We start from the raw sequence: 27322 nt of genomic DNA, 5'->3' as shown, positions 1-27322 counted from the left end.
AGATTCCAAAAAACAAATTCTGTTCATTACACTGCCATTGACACCATCTGTCATTGAAAACTCTATCCTTTAAAAATGTAAAATTACACGGAATGTGAAATGAATCTTGACCTCCACTGCAAGCTAATCCCTTGCCAACTGAACTTGGCCATAAGCATTTCTGTAACTGTTTAAACGTAGTGGTAGGGTTTAAATGTGGTACATTGCTTTACATGGCTAACCCTGTAAGGCTTAGCATTAGACTATTCACAGTGTGTCCACCAGCTGCAAATGGGACTGCTTGAACAGGATACCAAGGCATGGGGCAGGATCTGCACTCTGTGCCTCTTTCCTCCTGCGGATCCAAACCGAACCACTGTGCAATCTTTTGCAGAGTGCAGTACACCATAACCGTTCTGTATACCTGGTTGGTGTGCATTGAAGGGTGCCTCCAAAGCAATTGATGCACATCTTCAGGATGCCAATGGATTGTTTAACCACAGATCTGGTGTTCGTATCGCATTCCTTTTGGCACAGGTGGATCTCAATGGTCTGGCTAGTTTGAAGAGGATATTCCTTGCCTCCTAGCAGCCACCCCCTAAGTGTATTATGAGGTCCAAAGATATCAGCGAGCTGGGACTGACCCAGGATGAAAGCATCATGACAGCTCCATGGAAATTTTTTTTAAAAATTTGTTCAATGGGATGTGTGCGTCACTGGCTAGGTCAGCATTTATTGCCCATCACTAATTGCCCTTGAGAGGTTGGTGGTGAGCTGCCTTCTTGAACCGCTGCAGTCCATGTGAGGTAGGTACATCCACAGTGCTGTTAGGAAGGGAGTTCCAGGATTTTGACCCAGTGACAGTGAAGGAACAGTGATAAAGTTCCAAGTCAGGATGGTGTGTGACTTGGAGGGGAACTTGCAGTGGTGATATTCCCATGCATATCCTACACTTGTCCTTCTAGGTGGTAGATGTTGCGGGTTTAGAAGGTGCTGTCGAAGGAGCCTTGGTGCGTTGCTGCAGTGCATCTTGTAGATGGTACACACTGCTGCCACTGTGCGTCAGTGGTGGAGGGAGTGAATGTTTGTAGATGGGTTGCCAGTCAAACAGGCTGCTTTTTCCTGGATGCTGTCAAGCTTCTTGTGTTGTTGGAGCTGCATCCATCCAGGCGAGGAGAGAGTATTCCATCGCACTCCTGACTTGTGCCTTGTAGATGGTGGACAGGCTTTGGGGAGTCAGGAGGTGAGTTACTCGCCGCAGAATTCATAACCTCTGACCTGTTCTTGAACTACTCCAGTTCAGTTTCTGGTCAATGGTACCCCAAGGATGTTGATAGTGGGGGATTCAGCGATCGTAATGCCATTGAATGTCAAGGGGAGATGGTTAGATTCTCTCTTGTTGGAGATGGTCATTGCCTGGCACTTGTGTGGCGCGAATGTTACATCCCACTTATCAGCCCAAGCCTGGATATTGTCCAGGTCTTGCTGCATTTCTACACGGACTGCTTCAGTATCTGAGGAGTCACGAATGGTGCTGAACATTGTGCAATCATCACTTCTGACCTTGTGATTGAAAGAAGGTCATTGATGAATCAGCTGAAGATTGTTGGGCCTAGGGTACTGCCCTGAGGAACTCCTGCAGTGATGTCCTGCGGCTGAGATGATTGTCCTCCAACAACCACAACCATCTTCCTTTGCGCTAGATATGACTCCAACCAGTGAAGAGTTTTCCCCCTAATTCCCATTGTCTCCAGTTTTGCAAGGGCTCCTTGATGTCACACTCGGTCAAATGTTGCCTTGATGTCAAGGGAAGTCACTCTCCCCTCACCTCTTGAGTTTAGCTCTTTTGTTCAGGTTTGAACCAAGGCTGTAATGAGGTCAGGAGATGAGTGGTCCTGGCAGAACTCAAACTGAGCGTCAATGAGCAAGTTATTGCTAAGCAAATGTCACTTGATAGCATTGTCAACGACCCGTTCCATCACTTTACTGATGATTGCGAGTCGACTGACGGGGCGGCAATTGGCCAGGTTGGATTTGTCCTTCTTTTTGTGTACAGGACATACCTGTGCAATTTCCCACATTGCTGGGTAGATGCCAGTGTTGTAGCTGTACTGGGACAGCTTGGCTAGGGGCGCAGCAAGTTCTGGAGCACGAGTCTTCAGTACTATTGCCGGAATGTTGTCAGGGTCCATAGCCTTTGCAATATCCAGTGCCTTCAGACATTTCTTGATATCACGCGGAGTGAATTGAATTGGCTGAAGACTGGCATCTGTGATGCTGGGGACTTCAGGAGGAGGCCGAGATGGATCATCAACTCGGCACTTCTGGCTGGAGATTGTTGCAAAGTCTTCAGCCTTACCTTTTGCAATGATGTGCTGGGCTCCCCCCATCATTGTGGATGGGGATATTTGCGGCGCTTCACCTGTTTAACACTTCATTATGCGTGGTGCTGCTCCCAGCATGCCCTACTACACTCTTCATTGAACCAGGGATGCTCCCCCAGCTTGATGGTAATGGTACAGTGGGGATATGCCGGGCTATGAGGTTACAGATTGTGGTTGAGAATCTTGCGCACACTTCATTTAAACTGGCGCCATCATCACCGAAGTTCACATCATATAGTTCACATGGCAAACAGCCCATCAGTCACCTGTCTTATGCATTTGTGGCCCACTGACTGGGAGATCCTGGACAATCTCTGACAGAGTCCTGGAAGGATCCAGAGGCTAAAACATTGCTGGTGGTGGTCACTTAAGACAGTCACTGGTAACATGTGGCCAAGTCCAGCAGTCACCAGGCTGCAAATGTCTGCCACCACCTGACGTAACCTGAGCCACCTGAAGAACTGCTGTTCCGACATATCAAGGGAACTCAGCCTTTGCCCTGTGTTGCAGGTAGTGTCTCCTGCAAGCTGCACCCCTCTCCCGCTCCCCTCTCTGCTGCGCAGCCACAGGTCTCTCAACAGCAGGCTGCTTCTGGTGCTGTTCATGCTTCTCATCCAAGGTCCAAACTAAGGCAGCCATGGCATCATCTCTCCTGATGTGATTCAGAAAATCTCCAAAGTATAGAAAAGAAACTCTTCGCAAAAGTACTGTGAACCAACACTTTCCCACTGGTAGGTAAAAAGGTAACTGTGGATACTGAGTATTTATTCCAGTATTTCCATCAGCTTGTATCAGCCTCCTCAAATGCCACTGTGTTCACACCTTTATTTCAATGGCGAGTTTCAGGAAGTTCGGTTAACCCATGGATGCACCATTAAATTTGGAAGTCCGTTGATATATCGTTCCAACTGAGCAATTAGCATATACTCATCGACAACCTGCCTCCCAAGAGGGTTGCAAGCAGCCTAATGTGCTCCAATTAGACTCAGAAGTTGGCGGGTTGGAGCTGGCTTCCCAACATGCTCACATTTTTCCCAGTTTTCACCCCCTACCCGCAACAAAAGCCACCCTGTGATTCAACCCTTAAAGGTAAATCTAGTTTCTGTACTATATTTAGCTGCTTAGAAGGAAAGACTTGCACTTCTGTGGTATCTTTCACAACTTCAGGATATCTGAAAGCACATTACAGTCAATGAAGTGCTTTTGAAGTGTAGTCACTGTTGTAATGTATGGAAATGGGGTAGTTAATTTATGCACAGCAAGGCCCCACAAACAACGTGATAATGAGCAGATTATCTGTTTTAGTGGTGTTGGCTGAGGGATAACTTTTGGCCAGAACACTCAATTGCAAAGTGATCCAGGTGGTGAAAACACTTGCTGACAGATGAAATGTCTATAAAGCCAATCCAGGGTGGTTTTAGCCACTACAATGGATACAGCAGACTATAGTCCTGCTAAAGCTGACGTAAACTGTCAAATTGTGAGGTTTGCAAGTGCACATTCCAGTCCTCAGTTGCTGAAAATAGCACACGGATGCAACCAATTATAATGAATTAGTTAGTAGGCTGAAATAAAAAGTCAAAGAAGAACTCTAACTGACCAACTGAGACAAACTATGAAAAAGAGGATGTAGCAGCAACAGAGACTGAAAAAGTAAGAAAAGGGGACAAATCTGGAAGTCAGCTCGGAAAGAAAAGAGAAGTAAGTGAAGCCATGACAGCAAGGGGAGAGAGAGAAGAAGAAATGGGCAGTGGTGAGGAGGGACAGACAGATAAGGGGAGACAGTGGCCATGGCATAGGCATAGTGGTATTGTCACTGGACTAGTAACCCAGAGACATAGGGGTATTGCAGAAGGTGGAATTTGAATTCAATTAATAAATCTGGAATTAAAAGCTAGTCTAATGATGACCATGAAACCATTGTCAATTGTCATAAAAACCCAACTGGTACACTAATGTCCTTGAGGGAAGGAAATCTGCTGTCCTTATCTGGTCTGGCCTACATGCAGACCCACAGCAATATGGCTGACTCTTAACTGCCCTCTGAAATGCCTAGCAAGCCATTCAGTTGTATCAAGAATCTCTACAAAGTCGATAAGGAATGAAACCGGACAGACCACCCGGCATCAACTAACGCACTGGAAACGACAATGGCAAACCCAGCACTGTCAACCTAAAAAGTCCTTATTACTAACATCTGGAGCCAAGCAGCAGCCAAACATAGTCATATTCATGGATTCATACCTTACAATGTCCCAGACACTGCCATCACCATCCCCAGGTATGTCCTGTCCCACTGGCAGGACAGACCACCAGAGGTGAAGGCACAGCGGTATACAGTCCGGACAGAGTTGCCCTGGGAGCACTCAACATTGACACCGGACTCATGAAGTTTCATGGCATTAGGTCAAACATGGGCAAGGAAACCTCCTGCTGATTACCATCTACAACCGCCCCCCCCCACCCACAACCCCGCCACCCCAGTACTCCTTCATGTTGAATACCACTTGGAGGAAGCACTGAGGGTGGCAAGGGTGCAGAATGTACTCTGGGTGGGGGACTTCAATGTCCATCATCAAGAGTGGCTCGGTAGCACCATTACTGGCTGAGTCCTAAAAGACATAGCTGCTAGACTGAGTATGCAGCACTTGGTGAGGGAGCCGACAAGAAGGAAAAACATACTTGGCCTCATCCTCACCAATCTGCCTGTGACAGATGCAATTGTCCATGACAGTATTGGTAGGAGTGACCACTGCATGGTTCTTGTGGAGACGACGTCCTCTCTTCACATTGAGGATACCCTCCATCGTGTTGTGTGGCACTACCACTGTGCTAAATGGGATAAATTTCGAACAGATCTAGCAATGCGAAACTGGGCATCCATGAGGCGCTGTGGGCCATCAGCAGCAGCAGAATTGTATTCAACCACAATGTGTAACCTCACGGCCCGGCATATCCCCCACTCTCCCATTACCATCAAGCGAGGAACAATCCTGGTTCAATGAAGAGTGCAGGAGGGCATGCCAGGAGCCGCACCAGGCATACCTCAAAATGAGTTGTCAACCTGGTGAAGCTACAACTCAGAACTACTTGCATGCCAAACAGCATAAGCAGCATTTGATGGACCGAGCTAAGCGATCCCACAACCAACAGATCAGATCTAAGCTCTGCAATCCTGCCACATCCAGTCATGAATGGTGGTGGGCAATGAAACAACTAACTGGAGGAGGTGGCTCCATAAATAACCCATCCTTAAAGATGGGGGAACCCAGCATATCATTGCAAAAGACAACCATCTTCAGCCAGAAGTGCCAAGTGGATGATCCATCTTGGCCTCCTCCTGAAGTTTCCAGCATGACAGATGCCAGTCTTCAGCCAATTCGATTCACTCCGCGTGATATCAAGAAACGACTGAAGGCACTGGATACTGCAAAGGCTATGGGCCCTGAAAACATTCTGGCAATATTACTGAAGACCTGTGCTCCAAAACTTGCCGCACCCAAAGCCAAGCTGTTCCAGTACAGCTACAACACTGGCATCTACCCTGCAATGTGGAAATATGCCCAGCTGCGTCCTGTGCACAATAAGGAGGACAAATCCAACCCAGCCAATTACCGCCCATCAGTCTACTCTCAATCTTCAGTAAAGTGGTAGAAAGTGTCATCAACAGTGCTATCACGTGGCACTTGCTTAGCAATAACCTTCTCAGTGATGTTCAGTTTGGGTTCTGCCAGTGCCATTCATCTACTGACCTCATTACAGCCTTGGTTCTAACATGGACAAAAGAGATGAACTCCAGAGGTGAGGTGAGAGTGACTGCCCTTGACATCAAGACAGCATTTGACAGAATATGGCATCAAGGAGCCCCAGCAAAACTGGAGTCAATGGAAATCAGGAGGAAAATTCTCTGCTGGTTGGAATCATATCTCGTGCAAAGGAAGATGGTTGTGGTTATTGGAGGTCAATCATATCAGCTCCAGGACATCACTGCAGGTATTCCTCAGGGTACTGTCCTAGGCCCAAATATCTTCAGCTGCTTCATCAATGACCTTCCTTCAATCATAAGGTCAGAAGTGGGGATGTTCGCTAATGATTGCACAATGTTCAGCACCATTCACGACTCCTCGGATACAGAAGCAGTCCGTGTAGAAATGCCGCAAGACCTGAACAATATCAAGGCTTTGGCTGATAAGTGGCAAGTAACATTCGCGCCACACAAGTGCCAGGCAATGACTATCCCCAACAAGAGAGAATCTAGCCACCTCCCTTTGACATTCAATGGTATTATAATCGCTGAGTCCCTCATTATTAACATCCTGGGGGTTACTATTGACCAGAAACTGAACTGGATTAGCCATATAAATACCATGTCTGCAAGAGCAGGTCAGAGGTTATGAATTCTGCGGCAAGTAACTCACTTCCTGAATCCCCAAAGCCTGCCCACTATCTACAAGGCACAAGTCAGGAGTGTGATGGAATACTCTCCACTTGCCTGGATGGGTGCAGCTCCAACAACACTCAAGAAGCTCGACACCATCAAGGACAGAGCAGCCCGCTTGACTGGCACCCCATCTACATACATTCATTCCCTTCACCACCAACGCATAGTGGCAACAGAGTGCACCATCTACAAGATGCACTGCAGCAACTCACCAAGGCTCCTTATACAGCACCTTCCAAACCCGTGACCCATACCACCTGGAAGGCCAAGGGCAGCAGATGCATGAGAATACCATCACCTGCAAGTTCCCCTCCAAGCCACACACCATCCTGACTTGGAACTATATCACCGTTCCTTCACTGTCGCTGTGTCAGCATCCTGGAACTCCCTTCCTAACAGCACTGTGGGTGTACCCAGCCCGCATGGACTGCAGCAGGCAATAAATGCTGTCCAAGCCAGTGACACCCACATCACACGCACAGATAAAAAGAAGACAAAAAAAAAAGATAGACTGGAAAGTCTATGTGGCGCAGTGGTTAGCACCGCAGCCTCACAGCTCCAGCGACCCGGGTTCAATTCTGGGTACTGCCTGTGTGGAGTTTGCAAGTTCTCCCTGTGTCTGCGTGGGTTTCCTCCGGGTGCTCCGGTTTCCTCCCACATGCCAAAGACTTGCAGGTTGATAGGTAAATTGGCCATTATAAATAGCCCCTAGTATAGGTAGGTGGTAGGGAAAATATAGGGACAGGTGGGGATGTGGTAGGAATATGGGATTAGTGTAGGATTAGTATAAATGGGTGGTTGATGGTCGGCACAGACTCGGTGGGCCGAAGGGCCTGTTTCAGTGCTGTATCTCTCTAGAAAGTCATTGGATCAAAAGATTAGTGGGTGAATAAGAGGCCAAAGAAAGCTGTGGAATGAGAGAAATTAAGATTGGGACAGATTTTGGGATAGTATGGAAGATGGCAAAAGAAACAGATAATTAAATGAAGCAAATTTGTTTATGTACAGGCGTGCACACAAGACAGAAAGAAGGCACACTAAAGTTTATGGGTAGGGTTAAAGGTAATTAGGGCTGGGGAGATGTACCCCCTCTGAACAATTTCTATTTTAGCCACTAAACAGCTGTTTTTGACTTCTCTAGAACCCTCAGGAAGGTAGGGGGGGGGAATAAAAATTCCTAATTTTGACTATTGTATCAAGCATCGAGTAGAATTAGTATATAGGCTGTCTGAATGTGGCTCAGAGGGCATTGTTACCATAAATAATTCTTTGGCAAATCCTTTGTGCTTGGTGACTGAAAAAAGAGGGTGTATCATTTGATAGGAAGCAATAGTGTTGTTATGATGTAATTTATGGCATTGCCTTGTGTGGTTGGAAACAAAGGAGAAAGTTCTGCTAAACCTCTTTTCATGAAGCCAGTACCTTTGCCAATACTGCACCAAGTGAATAAAGCAAATCAAAAAAATTACTCAAATGATTAATATAAAGCCATCCTAGGTTGTGGATCTAATGAGTCACTTGCCCCACACAATAGCATCCGTAATACACTGCGCAGTCCCTATCAGCACAATCTCTGTTATACCTCACAGCCCTCATTCGCACTGTCATGCAATTTTCAGATGATTCTCACCTGTATGCACTCCAAAAGCGTGTTCTAATATACTCTGCCCTGTTAATGAACTGTTTAAATAAGATCTAACAAAACCTTACACTATTGCACGGTCCTAACGAATGAATATTTTCTGCTTGGCATCAGGTTTTCAAGAGAATGAAGCGTAGGAGTTCCTTCCACAGCAAAGCCTCTTGCAGCACCACCTTCAGAGTATGGTACTGTGGCAAGATACCCAGAATTGAGCCAAATCAGAATTATTTGCTTTCATCACTATTGTTTTTTTCCAAGTCACAATTGCGTTGGCCATTTCTTCTCAGATCTTGCGATTTCTTTCTTATTATTCCCCTGACAAATAGGTCCATTGTTTACCCATTAAAAATGCCGCATTGGAAGACTCTAAAGGATTATCACTAATCTGCCTTTATGTATTATTATAATTAAAAAAAAAACATGTACTGTGGAGTTAATCAATTTGAAGTTCAGAGGCTTGAAGAGTCTGAAATAAGCCTTCCCCCTCAGGTGTCAATATGTACGTAGAAGTTCAATTTTAAAAATGCTTCCCCTTGCCTTTCCCAGGGAGAATGCTAATAGCTTAAAATATTGTGCTTAATATGAGAAGAGAAACTGTTACAATAATAAAATGCCATCTTAAGGCTCAAAGCTTTTAAATACCACAGATATTTTAACTTCTGTCATAATTGCCATTTTGGTTTAATGAATCTATTTTCTGTGGCAATTTGAAGTAAGATCATTAGCCTATGCAGTCCATAATCATTTTATTAACATACTTGACTCCCACACTATCTCTTAGTTGATGACAGTAACCAGGGTGTGATGTCATACTCAAGGAATGCTAATCTTCCCTAATGTGTGGTTGTATATAGATACACATATTCATCAATTGATTCTACACACAAATTTATTACTGTACCATTGCTTAGAAAGAAAATAATCTTTTCTGAAACACTCTGATATGCGCATTTGCATATCAGATTGCTCACGTGACGCAATCGTCAAATGTAAATGTCCTAATTGGGTCAGCAGTGAGCTTGGTGCACAATTAGTGGCACCGAGCATTACCAGGAGATGGTAGATGCCTGAAGAGCACAAGCGGCAAAGGCAGACGGTAGCCAAAATTAGGCCTCTGCCACTGCTTTGCAGAAGAGTGGCTGCATAACGGTGGGCCAGCAGCCTCACCATGCACAAAAGTGGGCAAATGGTCAGCTGAAAGGTACTGTGCTTGATCCACAGCAAGATCCCGAAGGTTCCAAATGTTTGCAGCATAAAAACAACCCTTAATTTCTGCCCGCATTGAAGAGGACAGCTTTGCACTAATGTGTACCACACTGTTCAAGTTTGACAATTTACAAATTGAAAATCACCTTCTCGTGCTTCCCACCTCGTTAACAAGCTCCTGTTAGGCTGTTAAATGGAGGCGAGTAGGTTCCTGACTTACCCTCCATTGCCCTCACTTTGAAAATTTGAGGGCGCAGGAGGCGTCGGGACACTGACATGCCATTCGGGAGCGTTATTTTCAAAGTGCACCTGCTCTTCTCCGGGTCCCCACATGCAATTGAAACTCCTGCTCCAGACAGCTGCCATTAGATGGTAATGTTACAGACAGGTTGGAAATGGTGTGGGTGACATCCACTTTTCACATCTCAACTGACCACTGATAGATTTTTTTTTTAAACAGTGTTTTAGTCCTCAAGTATTTTAAGGGTCAAATATACAGACAAACGACAGGTTTTCTCATGGATTTAAAAAGAAAGGTAACTGTTTATTAAAACAATACCTGAAATGGTCGCAACCACACACACTCGTGTATTCACACACATGCACACTATTATGTTCAAGTGAGGAGGGCTCGAAGGGCTTCCCTCTCCTTGTTTGACCACAACAGGCTTAATTCTTTCTTACAGTGGATGTACTGGCCAATTCAGTAGGTGTTTGATTATTTACTTGCTATGATCATACTTGCGATGATCATAACAGGAACCAATTGGACAGGTTTTCTTGAGTTAACAAAGAAAAAGGTTAGCTTTATTGTCGCTAAACAGGGCTAATAAAATAACAAACAACATGCTAATTTTCACTCTCTCACACACACTAGAGGTTTACACACACACAAATAGGTTACAGAGTAGGGAAAGGTAGATTGGTTGAGTCCATAAAAAAGGTATATAGTCTGTGAAGTTTGGTAATTTGACTGGCTTCTATCTGAATTCGGTGGTCCTGAGGCTTTTAGTTTGAAGATGTAGATTACTGGTTCAGTGTGTTTCTTGGTAACAGCGATGCAGATGATTTCCTCCAACGGGGTCTCTGATTGTAGTCCGAGTATGCAAAGCTGGTCAGTCAACAAGCAGGATTTGAAAGCTTTCAAGCTGGACAGGAGAGAGAGAGAGAGAGAGAGAGAGAGAGACAGCGAGAGAGAGACAGCCTGACTTAGGGTCTGCTCATGTCAAAGTCTAAATGCTTCTCCTCTGCTGCAGAGAAAAATACCAGCTTAAAACCACAGATGGGGAGAGGCTTGTCACATGACAGTCACTCAGTCATTCAAACATAGCAGTTAGCAGTAGTTCTCTGCTTGCTGAAAGAACAGGTAGTTCCTTTAAACTTCCTGGGTCTTGGTTCTTGCTGGGAAATGCCCAGTCAGTTCACCTCCCTCCTCACAGTCCTTTGCAATGTAGGATACAGTGTAGCAAACTAGGTGATCATCTTAAGCTGAAAGGATGACTTTGTTGGCAGCTTGTCATTTAAAAATGTCTTTAAAAAAAAATATAAATTCAGATCTCCAGTCAGTGGATTAACGAAAATTATCATTCAACAAAACACATTGGTATAACAACACACACAAGAAAAGATAGAGATTAGCGGGTAGCATGAAATTAGAGTTCAATTGTTGTAAAAAGAGTTCACTTTGAAACCTTCTTGGCTTTCTGGGAAGAATGTTTATCACCATTGCAGGCCTTAATGTTCCTAGTCGTGGAATTGAATAAGTGTCATTTGGTTAAAATGCAGTCCAAATTTGGTGGTGGAAGTTAGATTGGGAGTTTTCAAGGTCACCTTGCAATTTCTCTGCCTCAGTAGATTAAAGATGGTGCTTACAGGGCTCCTTGCTTAGCTAGATTCATCTCACAGCTTCTCTGGCTGGAATGACTTTCTGTTTCACCCACTCTGAGAAATCTCTTTTTTAAGGAAAAACCCTTATCAGGCTGGGTTTCTGTCAGGTGACTCAAGATGCTCTCCCCTGGGATGTTCATTTAATGTCCCAGGATCTGGGCACCATTGTTACATAATGGTTTCTGAATGTGGTCCATTTTGATAAACTGGTGTTATTTCACACCTATTATCTTGGCCTTGGCTTTGGAGTCAGGGTTTGCAAAACCCATTGCTAGCCCAATTTTTGATGATAGGAGTTGTTAGCATGACATGGGCTGTTTTACATGTCACTCTGCCTCATCAAGGCAATTCCAGATGTTAAAATAATGGTCCCCTCTTCAACAGACAAACATGTTGATTGGCAGTACAGGAGAGGAACACCTGAACTCTTCCTCCAAGTTTCCTGTAACTTAGTTCAACAGTTTACTTTTATTTCATAATTCCTCCAGTTCATTTCATACTTCATCGTTGTTCCCTCCTTGACCATGACAGTAATTTACTGCACTAGTAAACTAGAGGCCTGGACTAAGTCTCTGGGGGCATGAGTTCAAATCCCACCATGGCAGCTGGGGGAATTTAAATGCAACTAATTAATAAATCTGGAATAAAATGCTAGTCTCAGTAATGGTGATCATGAAACTACCAGATTTTCGTAAAAATCCATCTTGTTCACTAAGGTCCTCCAGGAAAGGAAATCTGCTGTCCTTACTCAGTCTGGCCTGCATGTGACTCCAGACCCACAGCAATATGGCTGACTCTTAACTGTCCTCTGAAATGGCCTAGCAAGCCACTCATTTGTATCAAACTACTACAGAAAAGTTGAAGAAGAATAAAACTGGACAGACCCTGCAAAATCCCCCTCTCTAACATCTGGGAACTTATGGCAAAATTGAGAGAGCTGTCTCACAAACTAGTCAAGCAACAGCCTAGTCAACCAAATCATACCTTACAGCCAATGTTCCAGACTTCTCCATCAGAATCTGTACTTATTTCCTGTCCCACTGGTAGGACAGGCGTACCAGAGGTGGCAGGACAGTGGTATACTGTCAGAAGGGAGTGTAGTAGTAGTTCTGGCCATAATCTTTCAATCCTCCTTGGCTATGGGAGTGATGTCAGAGGGTTGGAGGGCTGCAAATGTAACACCCATATTCAAAAAAGGTGAAAGAGATAAACTTGGCAATTATAGGTCTATCAATCTAACATCAGTGGTGGGAAAACTACTAGAGACCCCCATTGTCAATGACAAAATTAATTTTACTTGGAGTAGCATAGACTAATAAGGCACAGCCTGCATGAATTGGGTCTGATTAACCTGATTGAGTTGTTTGATGAAGTTACAGAGAGGGTTAATGAAGGTAGTGCAGGCTTTCAAAAGGTATATGATAAAATACCACATAACAGACTTTGTCGGAAATAGAAGCACATGATGTTAAAGGGACGGTGGTTACATAGGTACATAATTGGATAAGAGATAAAGGCAGAGAGTAGTGGTGACACATGTTTTCTGACTTGAGAAAGATTTGCAGTGGGGCCTCATATCTAAACGAGCTGTATCTGAGCAGAGCGAGTACAATTTTGAAGTTTGTAGATGATACAAAACTTAGCAACATAATAAATAATGAGCAGGATAGTAGCAGACTTCAGGAGAACATAGACAGATTGCAGGAATGGGCAGACATATGGCAGATGTAATATAATGTAGTGTGTATAAGTGTGAAGCGATGCACTTGAAGAGGAACATGGAGAGGCAGTATTATCTAAATGGCACTATTTTGAGGGTGTGCAAGAGCAGAGGGACTTGAGGATGCATATTCACAAATGTTTGAAGGTGACAAGGCAAGTTGATAACATGATTGAGAAAGCATACAGGATACTTGGCTTTGTAAATAGGGGAATTGAATGCTAAAACAAGACAGCCATGCTAATCCTTTACAAATCTCTGGTTAGGCCTCAATTCTGGGCACCATACTTTAGGAAGGATATTCAGGCCCTTGAGAGGGTACAGAGGAGATCTACCAAAATAATACCAGGGATGAGGAACTTTCAGTTATGCAGAGCGACTGGAGAAGGTGGTATTGTACTCCTTAGATTAGAGGTTAAGGGGAGACCTAATAGATGTATTCAAAACCATGAGGGGTTTTATAGTTTCTCTCCACTTGCTCTGTTTCCTCTGGCAAATGGGCCAATAACCCAAGGTCACAGATTTAAAATAATTGGCAAAAGAACTAAAGAGGAAATTAGGAGAATTTTTTTTTCATACAGATAGTTGTTAAGGAGAGGAAATTATAGGATTAGGGAAACAGTAAGGGGGAACTGTGAATGCCAATAATCTAAAATAAGAACAGAAATTGTTGGAAAGGCGCAGAAGGCCAATCAGCATCTGAAAGAGAGACAGGTAAATAGTTCAGTTGTAAAACTCCGTTTGAGGACCCATTCGAAAAATTAATTCACCTCTCTCTTTCAGACGCTGATCGCCCTGTTGCAGATTTCTGGCATTTTCAGTTTTTATTTAAGATTATGGAAGCCATCACACTGGGCTCCGGTTGACAGAATGATTGTCACTTTCTTAGAGGTTTTCCAACACAATGCTAAAACTCGCCGATGGTTAACTCAGGCTTAAACTCCTGGTTAACTCTGCCATCTACTCACAACTCATAACACGATTGCTGTACGATCATTCTTCTCACATGTTTCTGCCAGACACAATTGGATCAGTTGGATGACATTGTCACACATAAAGCCTGCTGAGATGCAGGTTTTAACCTTGCACAGAGACAGAAGTCAAGGTCAGATGAGATTGAGCCGATCTGGATTAATTCACTTCACATAAGCTATTCTTGTGTTGATGACGCACTAGCTCAATAGAGGTCATGCATTCAACTTCAAAGCACTGTGTGAACATGAATGTTTGTGAAGCGGACTAGTATTCCTTTAAAAAACCCAGTTATAAAAATGCAAATTGCAGAGAGTAGATCGTACAGATATGGGAGGCAGGGAGTGGTACTGTAATGAGAGAGTATGAAATACATTGGAAGAGAGTAAACATTAAAAGCAGGCACTGACAGACAGGCACAGCTGGCTTTGTACATACCTAACAGTAATTGGTTAAAAAATTTCACTGTTGATATAACTATCTTGCTTTTACTTTTTAAAATTAATTTGCAAAGAACTTAGTTTCACCATGGTTAATAGTCGCCCTGGAATGAATACCATTTCTAAATCCATTGTATGAACTGAACAATCTATAAAGAGATGCTGGGGTGACAAGGCACTTTGAATTTACCTGTGTTTGATCTCAAATCCAAACATTCTTTCCTCACCACCATTGAGCAAGGGCTAATGCCACAACATGTGGTAGATGTCCTATCCAGGAGAAGAAAGACAGTCTCAGCAACAGTAAAAAGTTGCACATGAGGAGTGAACTGGACTGGCACAAATACTGTACAGCAGCACAGTGGTAATGTAGAATCACAAAACATTTACAGCACAGAAAGAGGCCACTAGGCCCATCGTGTTTGCGCCAGCCAAAAATAGAGCCACCCAGTTTAATCCCACCTTCCAGCATTTGGGCCAAAGCCCTGCAGGTTACGGCACTTGAGATGCATATCCAGACACCTTGTAAATTGAGGATTTCTGCCTCTACTATCCTTTCAGGCAGTGAGTTCTAGACCCCCACCACCCTCTGGGTGTAAACATTTTTTCTCATCTCTCCTCTAATCTTTCTACCATCACTTTAAATCTATACACCCTAGTCACTGACCTCTCTGCTCATGTAAATAGGTCCTTCACATCCACTCTATCCAGGCCTCTCAGACTTTTGTACATTTCAATCAGATCTCCCCTCAGCCTTCTCTGTTCTAAGGAGAACAACCCCAGCCTATCCAATCTTTCCTCGTAGCTGAATTTTTCCAGTCCTGGCAACATCCTCGTAAATCTCCTCCATACCCTCTCTAGTGCAATTATATCCTTTCTCTATTGAGATGACCAGAACTGCACACAGTACTCAAGTTGTGGCCTAACCAATGATTTATCTTGTTCCAGCATAACCTCCCTGCTCTTATATTCTATACCTCGGCTAATAAAGGAAAGGATTCCATATGCCTCCTTAATCACCTTATCAACCTGTCCTGCTACCTTCAGGGATCTGTGGACATTCACACCGAGGTCCCTCACTTTCTCTACACCTCTCAGTATTCTCCCATTAATCGTGTATTCCTTTGCCTTGTTTCAGCTCCCCAAATACATCACCTCACACTTCTCTGGGTTGAATTCTATTTGCCACTTTTCTGCCCACCTGACCAGTCCATTGATATCTTCCTGCAGCCTACAGCTATCCTCCTATCTATCTACCACAAGGCAAATCTTTGTGTCATCTGAAAACTTCCTGATCATGCCTCCTACATTTACGTCCAAATCGTTAATATATCCCACAAAAAGCAGGGGACCCAGCACTGAGTCCTGTGGAACTACACTGGAACCAGCCCTCCAGTTGCAAAAACACCCATCAAGGATTACCCTTTGTTTCCTGCCACTGAGCCAATTTTGTATCCACCTTGCTACATTTCCCTGGATCCCATGGGATTTTATTTTTTTAACCAGTCTGCCGTGTGGGACTTTGTAAAAAGCCTTGCTAAAGTCCATGTAGACCACATCAACTGCACTACCCTCATCAATTTTTCTTGTTACTTCTTCAAAAAATTTGATCAAGTTGGTTGGACAAGATCTTCCCTTAACAAATCCATGCTGACTATCCTTGATTAATCTGTGCCCTTATAAGTGACAGTTTATCCAGTTTCTCAGAATTGATTCCAATTATTTGCCACTACTGAGGTTACTGGACTAGTAATCCAGAGACCCGGACTAATGCTCAGGAGACATGAGTCCAAATCCTACCAAAGCAGCTGGGGAATTTAAATTCAGTTAAAGTTTGGAATAAAAAGTTATTGTTGGTAATGATAATCATGAAACTACTAGATTATCATAAAAACCCAACTGGTTCACTACTGTAATATTCTGATAACTAATAAGGCTTAGTACAGAATATCTAAGAGTCTGACGATTAGAGTAACAGCAGTTTATTTACATACGTCTTACTTCTAAGGCTTCTATTTACACTTTACACAAGGTTCTGCTCTATTTGAATAGAACTACTGGATGACTCAAGTTCTTCATTCAGTTTGTGCTCTGGGTTGATGGCTGATTGCAGCATCACTGGTTCATCAAATGTTTTAGATGATTGGTCCTCTTGTATTTGCTGCTTCTTTAGTAGCACCACCAGCAATGGGGCTGTTTGCTGAGGTTTGCACAGCGTTCAGCTTCATTCGCAATTTATCAGATAATGAAACAGGCCTGGATAACATTCAGGCTTAGCCTGATAATTAGCAAGTAACATTTACACTACACAAGTGCCAGGTAATAACCATCCTCAACAAGACTTTCAACAGGATTACTATCACTGAATCCCCCACCATCAACATTGACAAGAAATTTAACTGGATCAGCCACATAAATACTGTAGCTACAAGAACAAGTCAGAAGCTGGGCATTCTGTGGCACATAACTTACCTCTTGATTCCTCAAAGCTTTTCCACCATCTATAATGCACAAGTCAGGATGGAACACCCCCAACCTGCCTGGATGAGTGCAGCTCCAACAATACTCACACAGCTCGACACCATCCAAGATAAAGCAGCCTGCATGATTGGCATCTCATCCACCACATTAAGCATTTACTCCCTCCACCACGGGAACACAGTGGCTGCAATGTGTACCATCTAAAGCTGCACTGCAGCAAATCCCTAAGGTTTCTTAGACAGCACCTTCCAAACCTGCAACCTTTACCACCTAGGAAGACAATGGCAGCAGATGCATGGAAACACCACCACCTGCAAGTTCCCCTCCAAGTCACACATCATTCTAACTTGGAAATATATCACCGTTCCATCGTTGTCGCTCAACACCACCTTCTCGAGTGCATTCAGGGATGAGCAGTAAATACAGGTCTTACCAGCGACACTCACATCCCACAAACAAATAAAGATAAAAGAGTACAGATACTCATGAAGAGTGTTCAGTACTGGCACAGGCAACTGTTAGGATGGAAATGCAGAAAGTTCTGTATCAGTATAAGTGAGAATACCATGTGCCTACAGATTATGAATAGATTCAATACACAAAATAAAAAAGTACCATGCGAGTTTCAGAAAGGTTGCAAGTAACAAAGGCTGCACACCAAATTTTGCAAGTTACAAGAATCTGGCACTTAAGTAGCACATTTTATAATAATTGTTCTTAGTGGAACCTGATCCCATTAACAAAGCTGGCATACTATTTTATCATGTGAAAAGCAGATTCTAGAATAACTTTGATTTCAACTCATTCATGATTAAACCACTTTCAATTATCCTTGGAGCAAAGGTTGAAAATTAAATGATCCTTAAGTGTATATTTAGCTGCAAAAACATAAAGATATAATACTCCTTGCACAAGACTGCTGCTAAACCACATTGAATATTACTCCAGAACACACTCCCCTAACATGACATCAGACTTTATAAGAGATATCTACAGATGCTTTGCTACATCCTTTTCGCCCTGTTTAGCCGCGGACTGTGGGAGAGCAAATTCTGTTTCCCTTAGGGCAGATAGCTTAGAGAGAATTGAAAATGTCCCTGCAACTCAACCTGGATTGAAAATGCCATTGGAAAATCAGCGCATTATCTCTCACTAACTCCAGTGTCGAGTGAACAACTTTGCTCCAAATATGTGGCCCATTATACTGCAGTTTGTGCAGAGAAACAAGTGATCTTTGTACAAAAGGTTTTGAATTCCATTTGATTTATGAAGGCCAAGTGCTGTAACCGGAGAGCACTTTACAGTTTGGTTGGAACTATGCACACTTCAATGACAATACAAAGAACAGTGTTAATAATGCTGCTGTTTGGACAGGAAGAATTCCACAAACCATTCCAGTATCATGAGAATAAGACGACAGCTTGCTCCTATGTAAGGACTCTGTCATCACTGATCACAGTGGACAGAAAAATTTGCCTTACGCAGTGCCTACTCTTGGACAGATACATTCTCCATCAGCTTAGCAGTACCATTAATACGAAAGTACATTACCGTAAGGGATCCATACCTGCTTGACGTGTATGGCCTTCATCGTGACTAGATCCCATCCTTCTAGATTTTAATTGTTTACTCTTTTTTTGTAAAGCTGGCCTTCCACGATGCAAAAGTTAATTTCTGTTCACTGTATCCACCCTCTCTTATTACAGTGGCCTACCCTCTCCACATCAGATATTCTTTTATGATGCACAAAAGGGGTCCATTTCTGGCTACTGTTGCTTTACAGTCTTTCAACTCCCAAGTTTTGAATAGGATACCATTCACTGGCTTCAGCATTAGGTCTTCTCTTAATTTTTGGAAAGGAAAGAATATTTGGATCTGGACTCAAACACCAACAAATTCAAAGTGCCTTTGCACCCAGATAACTATATATTGTATGGACTTGCAAGTGATACGGGCCTGGACGTTGCTGCGGTAATTATGGCAAAACTGTAAATTTTCGCCATCATTCATTCCACTGAAACTGACAGCAACTTTGGAAGTTCAGACATGCGCAGAATAATGCAGAAATCTGTACGTTGCTGTCGGTGAGTCAACGCTCCTCCGTAGGGTGCGAAGCAGAGGTTCCCACGGACTGCAATTTCCCTTCCATTCATGAATTGAGAGAACGTCCACACTAATACTGTTAGTCTCACTGTAAAAGCCCTGAAAAAAGTTACACCTTGTTGAATGAGATGTAACTGGGTTTTTAAGGGTGCACTAACGACATAATTATTGCTAAACACCATTATTGATCCTGAAAAACAAATCTTATATCTGTGGAATGTCAAATTTCTCAACAATTTATTTATTTAGAGATACAGCACTGAAACAGGCCCTTCGAGTCTGTGCCGACCAAGAACCACCCATTTATACTAACCCTACAGTAATCCCATATTCCCTACCACCTACCTACACTAGGGGGAATTTACAATGGCCAATTTACCTATCACCTGCAAGTCTTTGGCGGTGGGAGGAAACCGGAGCACCCGGCAAAAACTCACACGGTCACAGGGAGAACTTGCAAACTCCGCACAGGCGGTACCCAGAATTGAACCCGGGTCCCTGGAGATGTGAGGCTGCGGTGCTAACCACTGTGCCACCCAGTTACAAACCCAGTTACATCTCATTCAACAAGGTGTAACTTTTTTCAGGGTTTTTACAGTGAGACTAACAATGATTACAAATTCCACATATTTCTAAAAACATAATTTTTTCTTTTTTTAAAGTCTTTTTATCTTTATTTTAGCTTCCAACTTAACACAGTCATACATTCATTTCACTATTTGAAAATTTAAATTACAACTGGAGGATTTTCAGTGCTTTTAACTTCCTGATTTGCTGTATGTGAACACTTCAATTTGAATAGTTGCCAAGACATCTCCTTGATTTGGTGCCAGATTTAAACTGCAGTTGCTAGTTCTTTGTGGACAGCTTTCTTCGAGGTCAGTGGCAAGCATCCTTGCTTCGCTGCTGACGGCAAAATCCAGGCCAATAATTCTATAGTTAGTATTAACCAGCGGAAAACTAAGCTCTACCCAAATTAATTTTAAAAAATAAAAGCAAAATAATTATATCAATAGTGACATTTTTCTAGCAACATGCACTGTCATCTGTGACTATCTGCCTACTTTTCTTAGTTACAGAAATTCTAGTTAAAGTTGTATGTACGTACACACTGGGGAAAAACTGTTCTCACATCCTAATACTACATGGCTTGTCTACATCTCTATGCTGACTCCTGTACATTACAGGGCACACCACAGTTAAAAGGCAAGACAGTTTCACTTTAGCTGGCGGAGGGTATAGCTCCTCAAGTCAGTTAACTGGTGTCCTTCTGTGTCTTAGGCTAGATGATTTGCAAACAGGGTTCACACAAGCACAACCTGCATTATAAGGCTGTATGTTATCTGCTAAGATAAGAAAAAAGGATTACTAGAAGCTTAAAATGGATTGCTTGCTTTTTTGTAGCATACTAGTGTTTGTTACGTTTGCTGTACAGAAGGATGACTGGACCTTGTCTCAAGCATTCTGCTTTTTGAGGCTTGTTAAGGACAGGTAGACAGATTCTCAGTGTCTTAGGTAAATGTGTGTATTTAGATGACAAAATATGACTATATTGTATATAGATATGCATAGATATAAGTATATATAAACAAAATCTGAGTCTCAGTAACCAGGGACACATTTAAAGTGATTGGTAAAGGAACTAGATGTGAGGTGGGAAGAGTTATTAAGACCTGGAATGTACTGCCTCCTTCTGTGCTATAAAATTCTATGACTATGATCTATAATCGTGGATCTGCCTCACATCCACATACAAAATAACTCAGACTTCAAGACAAGGTCAGATGACTGACAGATAGATATTAAAAAATGAATGAGTGTGATGCAAACAGACTGAGACATGCTGTGAGGGGCATATACTAGAGTGCACTGTCTAGCTAGTGCTGGCAAGGGAATGGCACAGAACAGAATACATCCCCTACTGTTATACTATGTGTCGGTGGAAACGGTTTTGTCTCCATACCAAAATTCCATCCTTTCCTTTGGTTTCGATAGCAAGCGACCAATCTGCAACCCCAGGTTTTAAAATCCACCCAGAGGCATTGTTGAGTTGCTGCCACACATGCCTTGGCGCAAAACTAAAATCATTTACTGTCAATGAGTGAGCCACACACAATGGGAAATGTAAAAATATGGTTATTTGCTCCAAAGCTTCAGGATTTTTTTGCTAAGAAAATGAAGTGCACCCACCCATAAATGTTAATAAATATTAATTAAATAACTCACTTCTTTGTTGCTTTATTTATGCATCTGCTGAAGCAGCACAGTTCCGACAGCAGTCCCATTGATCCACTCCATACTTAATTATCTCCTCTTTACTAACAGGAAAATACTTCCATACCTGCACATTCCCTTTTGGCTAACAGCAATACACTCTCTAAACCCACTCCCACCCACTAGCAACAATAGGAGTCACCTCTCCAACTTAATTTCCTAATCATTAACCTCAACAAAAAAAACATAAACGTGGAAATTTCCTAAATCACTTGAGCTCACCTCAAACGTCCAACAGCATGTGTTATAAAAACACTTAACTAAGATGCCATGTTAGGGATCATCAGAAATTAACCTTTGAATCTAAGGTTACATGGTAACCAGTTTGCTTCAATCTGATGTCATTACTGTAGTCATTCTGATTATGAATAAAATAATGTGCTTACTGGACTGGATTGGAGACTTGTGATCTGAACTTGGTGAACTCCCCTGGAGCAGCCCACTCTGTACCCAGCTGAAAAAGATTCATGGGAAGGATTAGTCACTTAACTGACTTGCACCAGCTCTGGGTGTAAGTGGATGAAATAGAAATGATAAGAAATAAAACAGATGCTTTTTGATATGGTTCTAATTGATTTTAACAATTGCAGTTGACCAAAAAAAATCACCTTGAAATAGAAACAGAATTTTACACACAGCTCTTTTTAATTTCTCCTCCTATTTTCACCTTTCACTTTTCTGAAGAAGTCAACTCATTTTGAGGCTTTGTGTTCTATGGGCACTAGATAGCAGCCAGGGAATTGTAGTATAATGGCAATGTTACTAGACTAATAGTCCAAAGGCCCATCCAAACACACTGGAGATGTGAGTTCAAATCCAGCTGCCATGGTGGAATTTAAATACAATTAATTAATAAACCTGGAATTAAAAAGCTACTCTTAATAATAGTGACCATGAAACTACTGGATTGTTGTGAAAACCCAGCTGGGGTTCACTGATGCCCTTGAAGGAAAGAAATCTGCTGTCCTAGTTGTCACTCCAGACCCTGTGGTTGACTCTTAACTGCCCTCTGAAATTACCTGGTAAACCACTCAGTTGTATCAAACCTAAGAAAGAAAAGTTAAATAAAAATAAGATTGAATGGACTCTCCCTGCCCCCCCACCCCAGCATCAACCTAGGCACTGGAAATGACAAAGGCACACCCTGCCCAGTTGTCCCTGCAAAGTACTCCTCACTGGGACATGTGCCAAACTTGGGAGACCTCACCCACAGACTACCTGGTATAGTTATATACACCAAATCAGACTTTACAGCCTACTAACCAGACCCCTCCATCACCATCCCTGGGTATGTTCTGTCCCACTAAAGATGACAGCACAGTGACCTACAGTCGGGTCCAGAAGGACACATCTGCATTACCATTGACCAGAAACTGTGGCTTCAAAAGCAGGTCAGAGTCCAGGAATTCTGCAGCAAGTAACTCACATCCTGACTCCCCAAAGCCTGTCCACCATCTACAAAGCACAAGTCAGGACTGTGATGGAATACTCTCCACTCGCCTGGATGAATGCAGCTCAAACAACACTCAAGAATCTCGATACCATCCAGGACAAAGTAGCCCTCTTGATTGGCACCCACCCACGAGCTTAAACATTCACTCTCTCCACCACTGGAGCACCGTGGCAGCAGTGTGTACCATCAACAAGATGCACTGCAGCAATTCACCAAGCCTCCTTCAACAGCACCTTCCAAACCCATGCATCTACCAGCCAGAAGACCAACAGCAGCAGGTGCATGGGAACACCACCAACTGCAAGTTCCCCTCCAAGCACCACACAATCCTGACTTGGAAATATATCACCGTTCCTTTACTGTCACTGGATCAAAATCCTGGAATTCCCTTCCGAGCAGCACTGTGGGTGTACCTATACCAGATGGACTGCAGTAGTTCAAGAAGGCAGGTCACCACCGCCTTCTCAAGGGCAATTAGAGATGGGCAATAAATGCTGGCCTTGCTAGTGACACTGACATCCCATGAACGAATCAAATAAAAAAAAACCCTGGAGTGGCCACTAATTATCTGTGAATCTAAACAGTAAGTGGTAATAGATTAATCAAATGTGGGGAGAGTTCCAGGAAAACTTGTTCCTGTCCTCATCCCAATGTCCACAAATGGGGCTTGATGTTCACTGTCTTTGCATGGCATTAATGAGGTGGTAACGGTCTCAAAACACCAGCAATGCAGCAAATTCTATTTTGAGAGGTGCCATAGCCAGGAGTCCAAAGCAGCTGCCTGTTTTAATACAGGAGTCGGGATCCTACAATGTAAAAGGGAACCAGATTGCCGGTCGGGCTCCCAAATGTCAAAATAGATCCCATCCAATTTCCTGCAGGGCAGCAATCAGAAGTGATGGCATTGGCTGAAATCTCTCTCCTCAGAGTGAAGCCACTGAGGCCAATGTACTGTCCCAACTGCTGCCCTGCCTGGATCAGCTAACTGTACACAACTGTCAGTGTTCAATACAGACAACTGCTATAAATGATTCTAAAATTAGAAGGTTAAAAAGGTACATTAATACATTACAGGAGATGTCTTCTGAGAGAAATATAGTTTGTCAAATGTTTTAAAAGGAAGATTGCTTGCATTACAGGAATCAACTTCAAAGGCATTCTGGTTCAGAGGTCTGATTCTATCTTTTCATTTCTGTGCTGCCTTCATCCTTAGAAGGAGGACACATAGACAGTGTCCATCAATAAAAAAAATCAGTCAGATCACCCAATGACATTTCAATGCAGCAACTATGAAAAGCCTCGAATGGCTGTCAGACAAGATAAGTGAGATTCAACTAACATTCTGTACCTTGCCTACATGCATCAGCAGTCTGGCATTCGCAGGACTTTCATCAGAACTGAGCCAAAACTCGGAATTATCATCTGACGCAATTGCAAACTGGAAATCACCTGGGAAAATAGAAATGAAATCAATAAAGCTAGAAATACATATACATTTTGATAAGCTCAGGACCCACTGAGCCTGTAGATAGAACACAGGAGGGTATGTATGAGAGCCCAGGGGTAGGGAAAGCATTTTTTGCACACAAGGGACCACAATTTGCTGTCAAAATAATAGTGCTCACTGTAATTTAAGTGCAAATGCTACAGCAACTTCAAAAAAGCACAGATGCACAGTTAAATGTGGAAATTCAAAAGTTGCTTTCCAAGATGCGCTGCTCTGCTGTTAGCGTCATGAAAATGTTATCTCCTTGCCTGGTTCACCATTGAAACGCATTGAACATCATGAAATTGCTGTATTTGCAGGATAGATATGAACTAAACTCACCACAGAAATTTAAATCAAGTCATTTCAGTATACGACGTGAAAAATATAAATTACTGCCAAACAACTGAATTTGATTGAGTTTTTCGAGGAGGTGACCAAGAGGATTGACGAGGGTAGGGCGATGGACATTGTCTACATGGACGTTAGCAAGGCCTTTGACAAGGTCCCGCATGGTAGGCTGGTCCAGAAGATTCGAACACATGGGATCAGGGTGAGCTAGCAAATTGGATACAAAATTGGCTTGGTGATAGGAGGCAGAGGGTGGTAGTGGAGGGTTGTTTTTCAGATTGGAGGCCGGTGACTAGTGGGATGCCACAGGGATCAGTGCCGGGCCCTCTGTTGTTTGTCATATATATTAATGACTTGGATGTGAATGTAAGGGGCATGATTAGTAAGTTTGCAGATAACACCAAAATTTGTGGTATAGTGGACAGCGAAGAAGGCTGTCTAAGGTTACAACAGGATATAGATCAACTGGGAAAGTGGGCAAGGGAGTGGCAAATGGAATTTAATGCAGACAAGTGTGAAGTGATGCATTTTGGTAAGTTAAACCAGGGCTGGACATATACAGTGAATGGCAGGACCCTGGGGAGTGTTGTTGAGCAGAGAGACCTTGGGGTGCAAGTACATAGTTCCCTGAAAGTGGCAACACAGGTAGACAGGGTGGTGAAGAAGGCGTATGGCATGCTTGCCTTCATCGGCCGAGGCATTGAGTACAAGAGTTGGGACGTCATGTTACAGTTGTACATAACGTTGGTTAGGCTGCATTTGGAGTACTGTGTGCAGTTCTGCTCGCCGCACTACAGGAAAGATGTGATTAAGCTAGAGAGGGTGCAGAAAAGATTCACAAGGATGTTGCCTGGTTTGGAGGGCTTGAGTTATAAAGAGAGATTGGATAGGCTGGGTCTGTTTTCCCTGGAGCGAAGGAGGCTGAGAGGGGACATGATAGAGGTATATAAAATTATGAGAGGTATAGATGGGGTAGATAGCCAGAGTCTGTTTCCCATGGTAGGGGTGACTAAAACTAGAGGGCATAGATTTAAGGTGAGAGGGAGGAGGTTTAAAGGGGATCAAAGGGGTAAACTTTACACACAAAGAATAGTGGGTATCTGGAATGAGCTGCCTGAGGAGGTGGTGGAGGCAGGAACAGTAGCGACATTTAAGAGGCATCTGGACAGGTACTTGAATGAGCAAGGCATAGAGGGATATGGAATTAATGCAGGCAGGTGGGATTAGTATAGATTGGCATTATGGTCGGCATGGACGCGGTGGGCCGAAGGGCCTGTTTCTATGCTGTATAACTCTATGACTCAATGACTCTATAACCTCTCTTGCACTGAAAACTATCTATTACAAATGTGGACTTTCATTGCTTCAGGCTTTAACTGTTGTTGGAGATTTTAAAAATATAAAATTTAAACATGTTTTCTTTCTTTCTCTTTTCTCTCATAATCCAATTTTTCTTTCTGTCTCTTCATTTCTCTTTCTGTACCTGATTTGCCATTGAACTCACCCACTTTAATTTAAATTTTCTTCTCAGTCCATGCACTGTTAATTTCACAACCCTTCAATCTGATTGGTCCCAGAGCCTGCTATTGTTTAATTAGATACTTGACAATAAAAGTGAATTCGAATTATAGATGAAATGAGGATAATGTATGGAAGTTACACGTAATACTAAGTTTGAGCATAGGAACATAGGACTTAAGAGCAGGAGTAGGCTATTCGGCCCTTCGAGCCTGCTCCGTCATTCAATAAGATCATGGCAGATCTGGTTGTGGTCTCAACTTCACTTTCCTTTCTTCCCCCCATAATCCTTGACTCCCTTGTCTATCAAAAATTTATCTAACTCAGCTTTGAATAAATTCAATGACTCAGTCTCCACTGTTTTCTGGGGAAAAGAATTTCACAGACTAACAACCCTCTGCGAGAAAATATTTCTCCTCATCTCCATCTTAAAAGGAAGACCTCTTATTCTTAAACAAAAACAAGAAATGCTGGATTCACTCAGCAGGTCTGGCAGCATCTGTAGAAAGAGAAGCAGAGTTAACGTTTCGGGTCAGTGACCCTTCTTCGGAACTCCGAAATTCTCGGAGTTCCGAAGAAGGGTCACTGACCCGAAACGTTAACTCTGCTTCTCTTTCTACAGATGCTGCCAGACCTGCTGAGTGAATCCAGCATTTCTTGTTTTTGTTTCAGATTTCCAGCATCCGCAGTATTTTGCTTTTATTTCCTCTTATTCTTAAACTGTGTCCCCTAGTTCTAGGCTTCCCCACAAGAGGAAACATCCTCCCAGCACGTACTCTTTAAAGTCCCCTCAGGATCTTATATGTTTCGATAAGATCATCTCTCATTCTTCTAAACTCCAACGGGTATAGGCCCAACCTATTCAACCTTTCTTCATAAGTTAAGATCTTCATCCCGGAATGAGTCGAGTGAATCTTCTCTGAACTGCTTCTAAAGCAATTATATCCTTTTTCAAATAAGGAGACCAAAACTGCACGCAGTACTC

At 43.0% G+C, this 27322-nt stretch overlaps 1 protein-coding gene across 4 annotated transcripts in view; it reads right to left on the bottom strand.

The window, feature by feature from the left end:
- The window catches only part of b4galnt4a (beta-1,4-N-acetyl-galactosaminyl transferase 4a), a 973366-nt gene that overhangs the window by 378487 nt on the left and 567557 nt on the right, over positions 1-27322 (bottom strand). For all 4 annotated transcript variants that reach the window (XR_010976333.1, XM_068045982.1, XM_068045983.1 and 1 more), the window contains exons 6-7: positions 24331-24431; positions 21916-21983 (exon numbers count right to left, since the gene is read on the bottom strand). Coding sequence is in view for 3 of the 4 variants with exons in the window: in XM_068045982.1 (XP_067902083.1) it covers positions 21916-21983; positions 24331-24431 (169 nt within the window). In the remaining variant the exon portion in view is untranslated. The remainder of the gene's footprint in view (positions 1-21915; positions 21984-24330; positions 24432-27322) is intronic.

Source organism: Heterodontus francisci, chromosome 14 (assembly GCF_036365525.1).
Source record: "Heterodontus francisci isolate sHetFra1 chromosome 14, sHetFra1.hap1, whole genome shotgun sequence".
Lineage (NCBI taxonomy): Eukaryota > Metazoa > Chordata > Chondrichthyes > Heterodontiformes > Heterodontidae > Heterodontus > Heterodontus francisci.
The sequence above is the reverse complement of the archived record's forward strand: the minus strand, read 5'-3'. Positions and strand labels throughout refer to the sequence as shown.